Source organism: Gasterosteus aculeatus, chromosome 17 (assembly GCF_964276395.1).
Source record: "Gasterosteus aculeatus chromosome 17, fGasAcu3.hap1.1, whole genome shotgun sequence".
NCBI classification, from domain to species: domain Eukaryota; kingdom Metazoa; phylum Chordata; class Actinopteri; order Perciformes; family Gasterosteidae; genus Gasterosteus; species Gasterosteus aculeatus.
In genome coordinates, this window is record NC_135705.1 from 15,599,270 (window position 1) to 15,617,314 (window position 18,045).

Genomic DNA, 18,045 nt, shown 5'->3' on the forward strand with positions numbered 1-18,045 from the left:
GGCTTTGTTTTTTTGTCATGCTGCACTAATATGATTGTTTGCAAATGGCATTTTGTGCAGGCAAGAACTCAAGCCCTGAGGTCTTAAGCTACGCTAAGACTTCAGACATCAGCGGAGATAATGTAAAGGACAAGGGCAGTCCAGATGGTTTACGAAGCAAACATACCAGTCCTCTCTTTCAATATGTTTGAATAATGTAACATGTCACTGGTCACCAGTGAGAAAAAAACAAAACGACACTGTCAGTGTGTATATACGTGATATTCTGATGGCTATTCGTTCCAGTTTCGGCGGTAGTTCATAGTTGTATTTACTCGCTAGTGTACTTTTATTGCTTGTCTTTGAAGATAACATTTTTACATTTTGTCCAAAAATGGTACATAGACATTTTTTTCATGCTGTAATTGGATAATCCGTTGTCAGTGAGCACTCATCAAATCACTCGCAAATACACACACTGTGAATTGAAATACTTACACCACACATACGTACGTTGGTTTAGTGAAGGTAATGTTTGGATTGGCTTCCTTTTTCCGTTTATAAATTGTGTGCATTAATTGTGTTATTGTAAACTTGCGGTGCATTCCATGGAAAAACACCTCAAGCTTTCTTTTCCACCCTAGTTCTCAGGAGCCCCTCGGTGCCGGCACACATACCGTACAAATACCAGCGACCTTTTCTCAACACTTTGGGGAAATCCCCCTAGAGTTTGATGGTGATGTTATGAATACTTTAATACTTTGAGGCAATGGAAGAAGGCCAGCAGCTGTGGCAAGAGCTTTGCTCGTGGCTTAGTTGGGCCTTGAGCTTGGCCTCCTCGTCATGTCCCGCACTGCATCTGTGCATCCCAAGTAGAGAAAACACCTGGGAGAAGGTGTTGAAGAAAGCCCCTGGATTTGCTGATGAGCCACGTGCAGTATTACATTGCATGAGGAAATCTCTATGTGTGTGTTGCTGCATTAGCACCGATTATCTCCAACTCTCTGTTGATTTCACTGGTGGTTCGAAGGGTTAACCAAACAAACGGGATGTGCTTCCTCTTGCTCTTGTTTTTTGTTTCTTGAACTGCCATATTCAAGAATATTACCGTATGGTGCACACGAGACGATAGAGAAAGCTGAGACGATGCTCCAAAATAGATGTAACGTGTGGATCACACCTCTTCATGTTGCTTTGTGTGCTAATTGAGGAAAAACCTGTTATTACAACAGTAAGTGGGCGGTAAGACTAAAAATGAATGCTGGGCAAACAGGAAATAATCTAGACTACAGTCTATGAAGCTATGCATAAAGCTATGCATTTGGAAAAAACACAAGCAGACAACATTTACTTTTAAGGTCCAATTTTTTTTCTCCTCCCCTCTGAATATTTCTTGCGTTGGTTTGTCGACAGTTCTCCCGCACGCCGCATCCAAAGTAATCTGCCGAAGTTTGGCTCGACTGTTGGATAGCCAGTTGGCTGCATCACTGGTGTGTAACGCCTTTACGTGCAGTGTTTCCCCTACCGGGCTCACACACACACACACACACAGGTGAGCACTCTTTCACCTAGCGGACAGAGAGCGCGAGCCCCCCCCCCTCCCCCTCCCTGTGTTGGTGAAAACACTGAAGTGCCACTGAACACTGAAATGTCCCAAAAAATAGCGGCTGATAATGCGCGACAAAACCATTGTTGGAGTTGATGTATTACAGTAACTCATTTATACGCATTAACATGCCCAAAGCCTACTCACAATATTTGAGCTTTTTGTCTTAGTAGTTAAGATATTTCAGTCTAGACCAAAGTGGTTGATGGACATTGCCATCCCTAAAATAATTTACAGAAACCCCTTGAAATCTTTCTGATTTTATAATGCCTCTTTTGTTCTTTTTCCAGGGCTTAGTGATAGAACGAATCGGGAGGAAGCCACTCCTCATCTTTGGTTTCTCTGCTATGGCCGTTTTCTTCAGCCTTCTCACAGTGTTCCTAAATTTGCAGGTAAACAGCTTATTATGGTAATACTAAGTGAAAAGGTGTGTTTCAATACACACGGGTGTTCTGTGCTGCGGTCCAATTAATCTGTGTTTTAATTACCATCAGGGATCCAACTCTGAGGAAATTGGATTATTATGCTGTACATCCTGTCTGCATATCCTGATATCCTGTGTGATATTTCTCACACTTTCTACAAAAATAACTTGCCTTAACTAGCATTGATCAGTGGGCGGATTTTTTATTTTTTTTGGCCAACATAATGGTTATGCTGATTGCAATATAACCTCTCTTGCTCTCTTATTCAGGACACTGTGTCATGGATGCCGTACCTCAGTTACATCTGTATCCTGGCTGTGATTGCGTCCTTTTGCTCGGGACCAGGTAAAAACACTGACTCACCTGATTGATACTTTTGTTTTTCTCTCTCTTGATTCTGGTCTACGGTCAGACGTCAGTGCTTCACTCATAACTGCACTGAAAAGAGTTTGAGTGACGATTGATTTCAGATGGTTTCATTCTAGATTGTCTGTAATTCAGGGTATTAGTCATTGAATAAGACCCAACTCTGGTGTTCACTTTTAATACTGGGACAGGGGTAGATATCTGTATTCTGTAGACTTTTGTTATATAGTATTATATATATGAGATTTTGAAGGTGAGGGTATCGTTCTGAATAATAATATCTCTAGGGAATGTTATTCCTCAATGTATCAGCATGAGATGAGGACAGTGGAGTTGTATGAAATGGAGGGAAATGGAGGCTTATCACAATGCTAGAAAAAGCACATGTGATTCCCCTAACTTCAGGGATTATATCCTTCAAAAAAGATGAGAAAAAGACCCCACAGGGCCATCAATGCCCCCCTTTACTGTAATCGCTCAGTCTGTGCCTTGCTCCGGTGCACTTTTTTTGTGGAAATCATGGATAGAAGAGAATTGCTTTCTTCTTTATTTCCACCTCACAGTGATGATGTCTTTGTAAGGCGATGCTCATTGAAATAGATGAGGAGAAAATGTACATACTCTAGGGATGATCCCAGTTGTGCTTTGAGCTTGTGAGTGGATACATGACTACTTGGCCATGGGCCAAATAATGTATCAAGTTTTTATGAAACTAATAGGTATTGAAAGACCATCAAGTGGTTGTTTTTTACACGATGAATTGAAGGGCATGGATGCAGTATTTGTTATGGAGCTGGGTTATCAAAACAGACACGGAATATTTCCTAACTTCTAAAACTTCTAAAAACTTTTCTGTGAAACACATGATTGCCAGACTGACTAGTAATTCAATCAGGAAAGACTTCTGAACTTGTGATCATTAAAACAATTTATTAAAGATTTATTAAAACAAGCATAAGTATTAAAAGTGCATAGTTTGTCGGGGCTTGGAATCTGTCCCGCCGGAGGATAGACCAGATAGGCCGGATGCTGAGATGAGATGAGGCATATCGCCCCCCCTTTGGGAGTCCAGACGCTGGTGGTGGTGGTAGAGAATAGGTTGCTCCAATCTTCCGATATGCCACATTGTCCTGGCCGATTGGAGGTGTCCGGGGTGGCGGAGGGTTGCGTCTGGTGCTTGCCGAAATTACACCTGACAACTACAGCTTTTAACTGCGCCAACTGCGCCTCCGCCCCCCGATCAGCTAATGGCGTACCCACGTAGACAGCGAAGGCCTCTGGGGCGGCCATTAGCTTCTCCAGTCTTCCTGACTGAATTTACGCCTAAGCTTCATTTATCCCTCTGCCTGCCCAGCTGCTGCTGCCGGCCATCCCATCAATAGCCAGGTTTCTCCCCCAACCATTTTCCAGGTACCAAATATACCTTTAATTTTGATAAATGATCAATTATGACACTTCGACAGAGAGCTTCCAGCCGGTGCAGTTTTTCAAGCCTTTTACGTGACTCATTCAGTGGTCCAGGAAACAAACCAACCAATTACAGCCGTTGTACATGATATCTTGTAACACTACTCGGATAAATTATATATTTTTATTTTGATAAGCATTGCGGCTCGAGGGAGTCCGGTTCGCTGGCTACTGCGTTGGTCTGAATACAGTATTTATCCACTACAGTATTTATCCACTATATTGATATGGTTTCATCCTGTCAAGCTTCAAACTACAGAGTTAAACTCTGTGTTCAATCAGTCGGTTTTCCTGACAGCAATGTTCCAGAAAGGAATCTCTAAATACTATTCCTTCTTCACGATGAGGAACTTTCAACTGGTTATGAACCAGTTTCTAATTAAAACCGATGTCTCTTTATGACTTACATAAGTAACCAAGACCAACAGCAAGAAAATAATCAAATCATTTCTACTTAATCTTCTTAATGCTTGTCATTGTTGCCCCCCCGGGTAGGATTCTGTAATAAATCAGATGAATTTATTCAAGTTTGCAAAAACCCTCTCCAGCTGGGACACCAGTGGGACCTCCAGCGGTGACCAGCATGCCTCGGACGGATTCGCCTTCACTGCCCGTCTTTGATCTGTAGTCAGAGCACCGGCGGGAGGAGAGTTCTGAGCCAGGCAGCGGCGTCTTCTCTCCAGGCTAGGAGCAGAAGTTCACCTCGTTCAGCCACTCTGCTGTAGACGCAGTGGGCCTTACTGGGAGGTACTTTGAAAGCCAGAACCCAGACTGCCGGAAACGTCAGTTTTTCTCGACAGAGACGGACAAAGTACAGCCCAAAATGAAAGCTGCAAGCTGCAGTTTGCAAATGAGCTGTTTTTGACGTGCAGCACACTTCTAATTGGCATCGACACTTGCCGAAGCACCGGCTGAGGAATGTTTAGTAAAGCTCTCACAGGTCGACAGATTTTCATTTGGTATGAGTCAGATGATTGACACGTGTACCTGTTCTCTGCTTCGGCAAATCCTTTTTCCTGCCGAGCACTTCAGCCAGTAATGAATACATACAGCAGATACATATGTCTATTTAATGGTAATTGGGTCCATTCACTGCTGGAGGCTGTAACTGTAACCTGACGTCAACCATTTGTCTGCCTTGCACCAGAAAGACAGCTGTACAAATTTTAGGAGATGGCGATAGTTAAAAAAAAATATATATATATATATATATGTAGAGGAACAATAATGTGATTTCCAATGTTCTGTACAGTTTTTTAAGCAATAATAATTTAATGACATTTTTGATCATTAAAACATTTAGCCATTTAAAAGTTCTTTTTTAAAAACAATAACATCTAACTCAATTCAAGGAAAGTAGCAGGCTGACATTGTCATCTCATTAACTCGATTCTTTATTTCTGACTCAACTGTTGTGTCTAGTGTCAGATTCGGCCGCCTTGTCAAACCAGAGAAAACAACTACACCTGAGCTGTTCTTAATTCTGCTGCCTACATGTGAAAAACAAACAATGCCAGATTCGACTGTTTTGGCTTTCTGGACAGGCGGTGGGACGACAGTTGGCATTTTGATGAGCTTCGTATACATTCTAACAACTGGAGTTGCATTGTTGACAGAATTCAATTAGTATCCTTTTAAATATCCTATTCTTGGATTAGCAAAAGTCCTCAGAGGGCCGTTTCTTCTGTTCTGTCGATAAATAGTATCAACTCTTCCCATGTGGCAAAGCAAATAGTTGCTGGTTAAGGAATTCTGTTTATGACCTTGTTTACACTTTGATGTTACCTTCAGTGCAAGGATGCAATGACAAAAACCTGCAGCGAAATCTCCTTATGTTCAGTTTTTAATTTTATTTTTGCTGTGTCAAATTGTGAATGGAGCTCTAAATGTCAAAAAAACTAAATATTTTTTTGTGGCATCGGCATTCTGTAAATTCAAAAGAATTAATATCCTGTGAATATTCTTCCCATTTGTTAGATGAATGAGTTTTATCAACATATGTGGAAGAGCTGCAATTAAAAACAGCAGTTTGACAAAACCAGCGTGGGTTTGAGTTACAACTTCTATGTGCAAATCTATTGACAAATTACCCAATAACTTTGGGTACTATGTTTTATTATACTTGATTTATACAGTCTGCAGTGTAGTTCTGTGGCAGCCATCAAATTAAAGGAAACATCATTCTCGGCTCATGTCTCACTCAGCATCTGGAGCAGTTAAATCATACTTCATGGTCCTTGTTGGGGAGAGCAGAAGCTGCTCGTACCCCCACATGGGAAGTACTCGTATTTGAGTTTAAACAAATAAGGGGTGCTGCATTGATTGGATAGTGTTGTCGAAGTTACAGGTGAGTAAATACAAACCAGGAAGTTCAAACAAATGAATGCGATGAAAGGCTTATCGTCTTAACAATGCAGTTAAAAGATTTCACATTTACATCGCTGGGAGTTGTTGTGTCTTACTCCCGTTGTGTGTTGTTTCCTTCAGCGACCCCATTCTGAGCTCTAACAAAACAAGCCTTTGTGGACTTTGTGGACTTGCGAGAGAGCAAGTTGCCATCAGATTTGATTTAAATGTCCCTCACAGTCCTAAAAGAATGTGTTAAGTCATGGTAAAGCAGATGTCAGCGTCAAACCATGAAAAAGGATGAGCTACTAAAATGCTTTCAAAAGACTGCCGGCAGATAAAAGTAAATCGGTAGCCATGCTTTTTGGCAAATCTTTTCCCCCCTGGAAGCACCCGTTTCTTCATCAATGCCCGATGCTTTTCATCTGTCCCTGACAACTAGGGCAGGACTGTTAGAGCAGATAATTGGCAAGAGGAGAACTTCACATAAACTCACTTATAAAAACTTCACATGAAAAAACCTTACATAAAAAACTTTACATGAAATTCTGTGATATCAGTTTGCTTTTGCTGTCTCACTCATCTTCCAACCCACTGCTGTCAATTGTTATACGCACAAAAGGTACGCAAGCTTCTTTTACAGTGCCCTTGCTGGGAAAGGAGTAAAAACTAGTCAGAAAATGACTTCCGTGGGCTTACTTTTAATTAGTTCTGCCACCATTTTAGCGAATGATTTCTTGAAAGTGACGTCAAGGAGCAAATATTTATTTATTTAAACCAAATATATTTTCCCAACCGTTTCTCTCTTTTCTGTTACATGCGAGTTGTCTGATCCGGTGCTTCAGGGTTCCCCGCTGGTACAAGCAGTATGTTCTGGGTGCTGAAGGGGTGCAAGGAGGAGGAACAAAAACAGTGCAGTGATAAATGCTTAAAATGTGAGTGCTTAGAAGCTCTTCATGCAGTCAATAGTTTTTTTTTGTTGTCGTGCGTGCCCCACCTACCAAGCAAATCTATTCTCAGCACACACAGCGCATATCTGCATTAATTATTATAATCGTTGGATACACATAACAGTAATTGACTCGCTGGGCCTTTTCCAAACACATATGGCAGCTTTACAAAGATCATTTCCGAAGCTGCGGCTCTCTTTAAACAAAACTTGAAAAAAACGGATAATTAAAATCAAGACCTCATCCAGGGTGCCGTCTACGCTCAGCTGGGGTTATCTGACATCAAGCTCCTATTGGAGTAGTTTAGTCTCTCAAAGTCAGGGCAAAAGGGGGAAAATGAAACAAGTATTTTTCGCCTAGTGAAATATACTTCTGCCTTGATTTTTGAGAGGTCAGGCTCAACAACAGGCACAATTGTCTGATTCCAAAGCAGATGGGCACTCTCCTATGTATGAGCTCATTGTTTACACGCACACTGAACATAAGATCCGATACGTTTCAATTACAACTGATAATAATTACAATTAATGCATGGCTAGTTTAAGCTCACTTATGGAAACCAGTGCAGTGTGTACCCGTCTCTCCCCGATGGCAGCTGGGATTCACTCCAGGCCTCTGAGGTCAATTCAATGACAAAGCAAAGTGTGTCCAAACTTTTGACTGGTAATGTTTCGCATTCCTTCAATTTTGTTATATATTCTGGTCAGGAATTCAAATAAGCACACCAATGAGCCCACCTGGATTTTATGGATTTTATTCATGAGACAAAATGCAAATGATATTTTGTTCACTATGGTGAGATGCTGACTCTAGTTGAATAAGGAAAGCAATGGGGGCTTTCACTATAAAAATACATTGTTCAGTGATTCCTGAATTTATTTTCAGTTAAAATAATTCAAATACAACAATTAATTACTTCTGACAGCCGAGTGGTGCTTAGCCATTGAAGCAAATTATTCACTGCACTAGTTTAGCATCGCTTGCACATTACAGGGAGACGTTCAAAAATAAACCGCAAGCTAATTCCTGCTCATTATAGGTATGTAAATCTCACTAAGACGTGTTTTGTGTACCATACGGTGCACAAAAAGTACCGTGTACTAGTGCTGGCATTTAATTCAAAGTATTTTCTACTGCGTTGCACTTTGACTCAATTTCAGAGGAAAAAAATTGTACTTTTTACTGGATTTGACTTGTTGCCAATTCAATTCGTAGGCACCTTTTTAATGGTTTCTTTGGTCCATTATGATGACGACCCGCAGCTAATGCAACACATCGTCTGCTCTGGGTCTCAGTCCACTTCCCAGTGTTTATTTGGTTTCTACTTTTTACCTTTTACACTTATTAATTGATTTAGCTCACGCTTTTATCCAAAGCGACTTACAAAAAGTAAATACTTCTGCATTGCCAATCGACAGAAAGTCTGTTAAACGTTTGTTTAAAGTTACATAACAATCCACAACATATCCGGCTTTGACTCAGCACAAACCTCCGGTAACTGAACTCCACTAACAATACTACGTTGTGGAGTACTGAGGAGACTGGCCACGCTCTCAGCTAGTAAGTAAGATGCCCTCCTCTGAGTGTGAGTGACACCACTGTTTTACGACACTTCAATCCTTAAAAGTTGCTAATCTAAATTAGGCCCCTGACATGAGTTTAAAGAAAAAAAATGTATTAAGACTTTGAGAGAGATAAATGTTCTCTGAAGACCTGAATTGTTTTTACCTCCGGGTGTTTGGTGGCTCTAATTATCTTCATGTAAATCATCTAATTTGGTTAGTGTCTTGTTGTGTCTTTCACTTACTATTTAATATTCCTGTCTTGTCATACTGTTTGATTAATCTGTCATTTTGATTCATAAGTGAAAACATCAAACCCTGCTTCTTAGTATGCACCTTTCCACGTGAGGAGCGCGGCCCGGTTGCTGTCATTTCATGCCCACACATTGTGATTTCCAAGGCTAATGTCTCCTCTGAGACTGACTTATGCAATGCTCCCCTTGTGTACACGGACCCATGAGATTTGTTCACTAACAAGCAAGAGAAATGTTTTCCTCTCCCACTTTTTAGTAGTGTGACATTGATCTCCTACCATGAGCATGTCCTCTGCAGAGAAAAATTCATCCTGAAATATTTGCTATGGAAGAAAAAAAAGACACTCACTTTTGGGATTATCCCTCGCTCTCCTTAGCAGGCTGGAGCAAGAAGCTTTTCTTTGTTAGGAGGGATGACTGGCATAGTTCTGAGCCACAATAGTCATATTGAAAAATGAAAGTGCTGCATCATCGTTCCGAAAGTTACAGCTGAGAATCGCTGACCGTATATACTTCATAGTGAAGGACACTTCTGAGGTGGAGATATATTCCCTCGTGGCTGAAAGCTTCACATCTGCTCAACTGAAGTCCTCCAAACAGTGTCCCTCTATCACAAGAAACCGTGCTCCATTTGTTACTGGTTCTGAATCCCAGTGTTCCTTCATACTTCCCCAGTTAACTCCACTATCATTGTTGTGGACAGGATCTTAAATGCTGCTTTTCCTCCCAGAGCCTAAATGACCATCAGCAAGTCAAACCCCCGGCACGTAAACTCTTGTAATTTCTGTCTCCATGTACTGCCACGTGATATTGTTTCTAGCCCGTCTATTTCTGTTTTACTGCGCCATTGTTTTCCTGCGGTAGGCAGAATCTCCAAGGTTAGACTGGGTGATCCAGAGGATACAATTGTAAGTTGAAATGCTGCTATTCAGGCCACTTCCAATACTAACTGTAACACGATTTGTGTTAAATATGAGAATCTACATAATCATTTGTTTTTAGGGATTGTGGAAATCTCAACTAGATGTGGCCCACCCGCTTTTAATCCCTGCAGTGGACACATTGGCACAGTCCTGCATCTTCACGCCTGCACTAGCTCCGTACGCAGCGCTGGCGTTTACACGTTGGCTTCGGCAACAATTTGAATCCATTCTTCGAACCATATTTAAAGGTTAATGGTAGCTGAATGTTATCCAGGCCTCTCCAACTCCTCTGCCTTTTCATCCTAAGGATAAGTGGTACCTGGTGGTTTGGGGCAGGTTGTGACGTTGGGACTTTACCATGTGGGAAAAACAGAGACAGGGAGCTGCATGGCGAAAAAAGATGAGCCTTACTTTGCTGTTTTTTGTTTTAAAAAAGTAGCTTACCTAACATTGTGTGCTCGTGTACACACATGTTAGGTGGCCAACTCAATTAAGTTGAACTTTTTTTTACATCTGATGTAACGTTAATATTGTCTTTTTACTCGCAAATACACAAACACATTGTTGTTTTGTTATTTAAGTAGAGTTGTCAAAGCGGCGACTCCTGATAAATACCCCACCCTTAAACTTCTCCTTGGAGATGTTGCAGTGGCAAACGGCCAATTCCACATTTTAAATCAACACCAGATTTTATACCCCATTTATCTGCTTATTAGCCATGAATAAGTCTGTCGATTTGTTTGTTGAGCGTAAAAACTATTTTCTTTTTGTCACAGACCACACGCTTGTGGGATGGACACTGTGATGTTATCATGCTAATCACATACATGCCCTACAGAGGAACCGTCGGAAAACCGAGCTGAAATACAAAACAGTTAAAAAGTTAAAATGCCAGAGCTCGATATATTTTCGACTTTTTGGAAAACATCCCTGCATATACACATCACCCCCCTCCGAGTTTAGTGTGGACGTCTCTCACTAGAAATGTGAAGAATATCTTCCCTTCTTCATCAACAAAGTCTCTTGCTTCCGAATGCACATTCCGCCTTATTCACAGGTCACAAAGAATTCATTTTGAAGCCACTGCCTTCTTTGAGTCCTTTGGCACAATATCTATTGATACTCTCGCTGAGGGGAATTCATTCAATAATGCCTGCTTTGTGTGCTCTCAACGCCCTGCCTTAGATATATTCTAAAGGGAGTATATATGGATTATTCGTTCCTATATTATCTCTATAATTAACATGTCAATACTGACTGTTCTGAAATGATCCAGGGTGTCGATAATTCATCCAATGTCCAAATGTCCTTTCTGTCCAATGTTTAAGAAAGAGATTTGTTTGTACAATTGATTGCAATTCGAGACAGTTCACTCTGGACTACAGGGATGAAAGTACAGAGACCGTAAAGTAGTGAATGGCGTGTCGTCTGTCGTGCAGAAATCCCCGTAGTCAGACATTGATAAGATTTAGTTCATTATTATTATTGACCTTGCTATAGTTGGCTCAGAGCATCACATACAGACCTCAGGACTGACAGAAATGTGTCTCTGTGGAACAAACTCAGCAACTCACACAAAGCACATCATGAAGCAATAAGCAAACGCTTGCACAGAGGACACCACCTCTTCTCGACGTCTTTTCCCCAGCCAGCGAGCCAAGAAGAAACACACTGATTAATGCCTACAAGGCTGCCGGTCCACACAACACCGATTATCTGTTTGAAGAGTGTTCAAAAGAGTTCAAGGATGCCCTCAAGGACATCTTCAAAAGCTTGTTGATTCTGGCTGCTGTCCCTACTTGCTTCAAAGTAACAACCATCTTATTTGTGGCATTGAAATCCCCAACAACCTGCTTATGGACACGTGGGTCACATCAGCAATGACCGGAGAATCTACAGGAATTCTCTGTGTTCTGATTCTGATGAACCAACAGACCACGTGTGTGTGAAGACGAGTCATCTCCTCCATTCATTTCTATGTCACTGAGGAACTGCATCCCTGGCCCAGAGATCCCAGGAGCCTCTTTACTTTCTCAGGAGAGCCCCGGCACACATCACGTACTCCTTCTACCGAGCTATCTGAGCAGTCTGACCGACTGTGCATCACCGTGAGGGTCAGGAGATGGCTTCGCCTAAAAATTGCTAGTGCCAGCAGCATATTGTGAATGTGACTAGGAAGAGCAATGGTGCCTCACTCCGACATTTACGACATCTGGCCAGCCTGTGAAGCCACCTGCATTACGAGTGACCCCCCCTTCCCCCCCCATGCACATAGCGGCTTGAGTCTCTTGCTATCTGGCAGGAAATACCGGAGCCTCTGGGTTCGTATCACCAGACTTGGTCACAGTCTTGTACATCAGGCTGTCAGAATGCTGGACTCTCTCCCCTCTGCATCCAAAAGGACTGTAGCTCACCCACATGGCACTTTCCTTATACACACACGTCATGCCTGACACATGCCACCGATTAGTCATTCTCTTTGTAATGCCACATTACTTTCCTTTGTCTTCATCTGTATTTCCATTATACGTTGCTCTGTACCTCTTTATTGTCTATTTTATTAGTATTTTATATTTGCTAGAGTTCATATTAGTATAAGGAGTTTATTATAACCTCCGCTTGAAAAAGCATGTGACATTTTTAGTCTTCTTTAATGCAACTATGTTTGAGGATGATTTATTCCTAAAGTGCTAGTTCAATAGAAGTTGATTGAGCAGTAATGGCAGTATTTATCTGCTGAAAGGAAGTGGTGAGAGCAGCCTAACATTTAGATGTGTTGCTATTGAACCTGGCCCGTCAACACATTTTCTTTTGTGCACCACACTTTGTCACATCATGGTGACAAAAGTCGCTGCTCTCTCTGGTTCTATTTTTGAAAGCTGGTGGTGGTTCGTGCAGTAAAAAAGCATCCTGTGACATAAATAGTAAAAATAAAAAGTTTTGATACCCCCTGTCGGTGTATGTGGAGCTGTTAATTAAGTGCTGGAGATCTACTGTTTGGCAAATATTACACGCCTTATACATGCATATACTCTCTGCGTGTGCATGTTTTGTGTATGTCACCCTGCTCATGCTGCCGTACCTGTGACATGAGCGTTTCATGTGCGTGTGTGGGAAGAGAGTAATCTGCTTGTGTGACATTATTATCCCATTATATCATTTGTCTTTATCTATAGCGTGTCTGTGCTGTTGTCGGATAATATCTCAAGCATACATCTGTGAGTGTGCAGCAATCAACATGGTGGTGCTAGTAAAAAGTAAAATAAAAAAAATAAAAAAAATATATATATGAGAGCATAATGATCTTATTGTTGATATATCTGTATTCAGAATGTAGGTTATTAGAATATATTGTATACTGCAGGGCTGCAACTAAAAATTATTTTGATTATCTTTTTGATTATTCAATTAATAGGATAAAAAAACAGCATTAAAACAGCGTTAATTTCTAACCCTTTATTCTAAAACAGAATTGCAAATTCACAGTGGAAAAAAAACTAGTGGTTGCAAACAGGTTACTCCTTGAACATAATAATAACACAATAATTTATAAAAAATCAAATCAACTTAACAGCCTTTGTTTTAACATTAGAACTTGTTCACAAGCAGCAGCAGAAGAGCTGCTGGAGGTTCGTTACGTTCCTCACTTGAAAACGAGACAACGTGCTCCTGTGTCATGTTGATTTTGAATATTTTTTTTCCATTGACACACTTATAGTTTATTTAGTGTGAACTGCTCCCACACTTTGGAGGACTTGAGTCGTACAGACTTATCTTTTTTAATTTGTTGCTCCGCGACTCATTGGTGGTGTAATAATTGTGCGACACAACGAATCCATGACGAAATTTGTTGACAACACTTTCAATAATCTTCATCTGAATTTTTATTGATTTTATCGATTCATTGTTGCAGCCCTACTCCATTTCCTCAACTTCGCTCAACCATGAGAACGATTGTTGCTACACTGATAGACGATCATGACAGAGAGTTAAAGCCTTTGTCAGAATCGACAGAGTGAAACAAGCAGCGGCCTCTGGTTCTGCCTTGTAGCCGCTATGACTGAGGCACAACAGCATATCAAGGTTCTGACCCTGGTGGATTTGCAATTTCTCAATAGGTCAAGCTGAACCAGAAGGCACAGCACAAGCTCTTGTCACAAATGCAAACCAAACACAATCATTTCTGTCTGATCCACTTTGAGCTATTATTTCATTTGGGAGATTTTGATTCCAATCTCGCCTGATTTCAAGTATTTTAAATCTGTCACCACCAATGATTTTCCAATCAACAACCAATCAATAGAATAAACTGTTTTTGCACCATCATAGCAGCATTTCTATATTTAAGTCATCTTGAACTTGCCTGTGTTGTTTTGCATCGTGGGAATAGATGCATTTGTTGCCAACCTTCCCTGTGTTGCACATGTAGCATGAACAGATTGCAATCTGAAACTCTCCAGCTGTTTTAATGGTTGATCCATTACTCAGTTGGACTTTAATTAGTGTAAGCTTTTATGCGTGTGGCTTTGGTGGAAATTAATGCGCAAATAGAATATCAAGTAGAAATACAACAGCAGCCATATCACTTTCAGATTAATTGTTTTAGTAAGTGTTCACATGTAATTACTACAAAATATTAATGGATCATTGATTAATAGTGCGTTTGTCAACAAAGCAGGCGATAGAATACATTACTTGTTTCCTTTCTGATGAATGTTTGTCAGTCGTGTTCGGCTCGAGGGAAAACCTGCAAACCGTCCTCTCAAACGATAACACATGCTGTTTCCTCTGAGGCCCTGATCACACGCTGCCCAAATAACATACCTGGTCTAATTAGTGTACAGTCCCTTGGCTCAGCAACATACATGCTGTTCTTAATTACTTTATTAACAGCGTTGATTTCTATCATTGTTTTGGTTCTTGTATTACCCTGCCTGCACACACGGGCCTCTCACGTTATTAGTTGCACAAGTCCCAGAAAAACCCAATTCTGTACTGAGCGGATTATCTCTGGACTGGGCACACACACAAGTGTACAAAATGGCCATGTTGGCTAGTCGCCCCTCCCTCCCTCTGTCATTTGCAGAGCAGATTTCTCCCTCCCGCAGAAGTGAAATCAGTGTTATTGTAGCTGCCCCGGGAACATTTTCCTATGATGTTTCCTGTTAGTCCTGCTCCGTATATTAATTAAAGTTGGATTTCCTTTTGTTAGAGGGATTCTTAGAGATCATTTATTATATTTGGTGCTCACATTTTCAAAATATACAAATGAAACGGACAAGTGCAGCTGGCGATTAAACTTTTATTTAGTTGGCAAAGTTAAGAGGAATGCATAAGTTGTTCAAAACTTTTGTACAATGCAATATGTTTTAATATTGTGACAGATTTCATGTGGATTACAAGGGGACAAAAAGGAAATCCTTGCGGGGGGATTTTTAAATACCTTGGGCAAATGTTCAGTCATTATTTTCTGAATCTAAGGCTACAGTTATTTACCACTAAGCCAGCTAAAATTGAAAAGATATCTCAATTTTATTTTTTTCCCCACTGATTTTTCAGAAACTGGGTGGGTGAATCTTATTATTCAAGCCTAAAATGTTAGAGCTGGTTTGGACGAGGCCTTTGCATGTGTGGTCAGTATGTGACCAGACTAGACAAACCACATCTGCGGGGTCCCTGCTTGTCGTGAAAGCTTTGTTGAATAGTCTATTTTCCATATTGAGGAAAGTGGAAACGTGAAGCCCTCTCTGGGAACCGTCACCTTATCGTGGTGGAGAGGTTTGTGTGTCCCTATGAACCTGAGGGCCGTGTTGTCGGGAGCCTTGTGCTCCTGGTAGGGTTACCCTTGGCAAAGTGGTCTCAGGCGAGGGGCCAGACTAAGAATGGTTCAAAACCCCCATGAAAAAACGGAAGAGGGAAGGAGTTACCCGGCCCGGAGGAAGCCCGGGGCCCCCATTTGGAGCCAGGCCCAGATGGAGGGCCCGACAGCGAGCGTCTGGTGGCCGGGTTTACCGCGGAGCCCGGCCGGGCACAGCCCGAAGGAGTGACGCGGCAGCCCAACACTCTACTCCCCATGGGCTCACCACCTGTGGAGGAAACCGATGGGGTCGGGTGCGCTGCTACAAGGGTGGCAGTGACAGTGGGGGGTCTAGACGGAACAGACCTGGGCGGCAGATGCTGGCTCTGGGGACGTGGAACGTAACCTCTCTGGGGGGGAAGGAGCCGGAGCTTGTGCGGGAGGTGGAGCGTTATCAGTTGGATCTGGTGGGGCTTACCTCTACGCACAGCCTCGGCTCTGGAACCAAACTCCTGGATAGGGGGTGGACTCTATTCTACTCCGGAGTGGCCCATGGTGTGAGGCGCCAGGCGGGTGTGGGGATACTCATAAGTCCCCGGCTGAGTGCTGCTACATTGGAGTTTACCCCAGTGGACAAAAGGGTCGCCTCCCTACGCCTTCGGGTGGTGGGGGGGAAAACTCTGACTGTTGTCTGTGCATATGCACCAAACAGCAGCTCAGAGTATTCGGCCTTTTTGGAGACCCTGAATGGAGTCCTGCATGGGGCTCCTGTAGGGGACTCCATAGTCCTACTGGGAGACTTCAATGCGCACATGGGCGACGATGGAGATAACTGGAGAGGCGTGATTGGGAGGAATGGCCTCCCTGATCTGAACCCGAGCGGGTGTTTGTTACTGGACTTCTGTGCTAGTCACGGATTGTCCATAACAAACACCATGTTCGAACATAAGGATGTTCATAAGTGTACGTGGTACCAGAGCACCCTAGGCCAAAGATCAATGATCGATTTTGTAATCGTATCGTCTGATCTGAGGCCGCATGTTCTGGACACTCGGGTAAAGAGAGGGGCAGAGCTGTCAACTGATCACCATCTGGTTGTGAGCTGGGTCAGAGGATGGGGGAAGACTCGGGACAGACCCGGTAAACCCAAGCGTGTAGTGAGGGTGAACTGGGAACGTCTGGAGGAGGCCCCGGTCCAAAAGATTTTCAACTCGCACCTCCGGCGGAGCTTCTCTCACATTCCTGTGGAGGTAGGGGACATTGAACCAGAGTGGTCTATGTTCAAAACCTCCATTGCTGAAGCCGCGGCGGTGAGTTGTGGCCTCAAGGTCTTAGGTGCATCAAGGGGCGGTAACCCTCGAACTCCGTGGTGGACACCGGTGGTCAGGGAAGCCGTCCGACTGAAGAAGGAGGCCTTCCGGGTTATGATATCCGGTGGGACTCCAGAGGCAGTTGCAGTGTACCGACAGGCTCGAAGGGCAGCAGCCTCTGCCGTGATGGAGGCAAAGCAGCGAGTATGGGAGGAGTTCGGGGTAACTATGGAAAAGGACTTTCGGTCGGCACCAAAGTGTTTTTGGAAGACCATCCGGCACCTCAGGAGGGGGAAACGGGGAACCATCCAAGCTGTGTACAGTAAGGATGGGACCCTGTTGACCGCGACTGAGGAGGTTATCGGGCGGTGGAAGGAACACTTTGAGGAACTCCTGAATCCAACTACTACGCCCTCTTTGGTGGAGGCGGAGCTGGAGGCGGAGGAGGGATCATCGTCAATTAGCCTGGTGGAAGTCACTGAGGTAGTCAAACAACTCCGCAGTGGCAAAGCCCCGGGGATTGATGAGATCCGTCCAGAGATGCTAAAAGCAATGGGTGTTGGGGGGTTGTCTTGGATGACACGCCTCTTCAACATTGCGTGGAAGTCTGGGACAGTGCCAAAAGAGTGGCAGATCGGGGTGGTGTTACCCCTCTTTAAAAAGGGGGACCAGAGAGTGTGTGCCAATTACAGGGGTATCACACTACTCAGCCTCCCGGGTAAAGTCTACTCTAAGGTGCTGGAAAGGAGGGTTCGGCCGATAGTCGAACCAAGGATTGAAGAGGAACAATGCGGTTTTCGTCCTGGTCGTGGAACAACAGACCAGCTCTTCACTCTTTCCAGGATCATAGAGGGGGCTTGGGAGTATGCTCAACCAGTCTACATGTGTTTTGTGGACTTGGAGAAGGCGTATGACCGGGTCCCCCGAGAGATACTGTGGGAGGTGCTGCGGGAGTACGGGGTGAGGGGGTCCTTGCTTGGGGCCATCCAATCCTTGTACGCCCAAAGCGAGAGCTGTGTTCGGGTGCTCGGCAGTAAGTCGAAGGCGTTTCCGGTGGGGG

General features: G+C 43.0%; 1 protein-coding gene across 17 annotated transcripts in view; it reads left to right on the forward strand.

Moving 5' to 3' along the window:
* slc2a9l2 (solute carrier family 2 member 9, like 2) overlaps window positions 1-18,045 on the forward strand; it is a 78,265-nt gene that overhangs the window by 29,088 nt on the left and 31,132 nt on the right. For all 17 annotated transcript variants that reach the window (XM_040202935.2, XM_040202941.2, XM_078091558.1 and 14 more), the window contains 2 exons: window positions 1,876-1,977; window positions 2,280-2,355. In XM_040202935.2, the coding sequence (XP_040058869.1) occupies window positions 1,876-1,977; window positions 2,280-2,355 (178 nt within the window). The remainder of the gene's footprint in view (window positions 1-1,875; window positions 1,978-2,279; window positions 2,356-18,045) is intronic.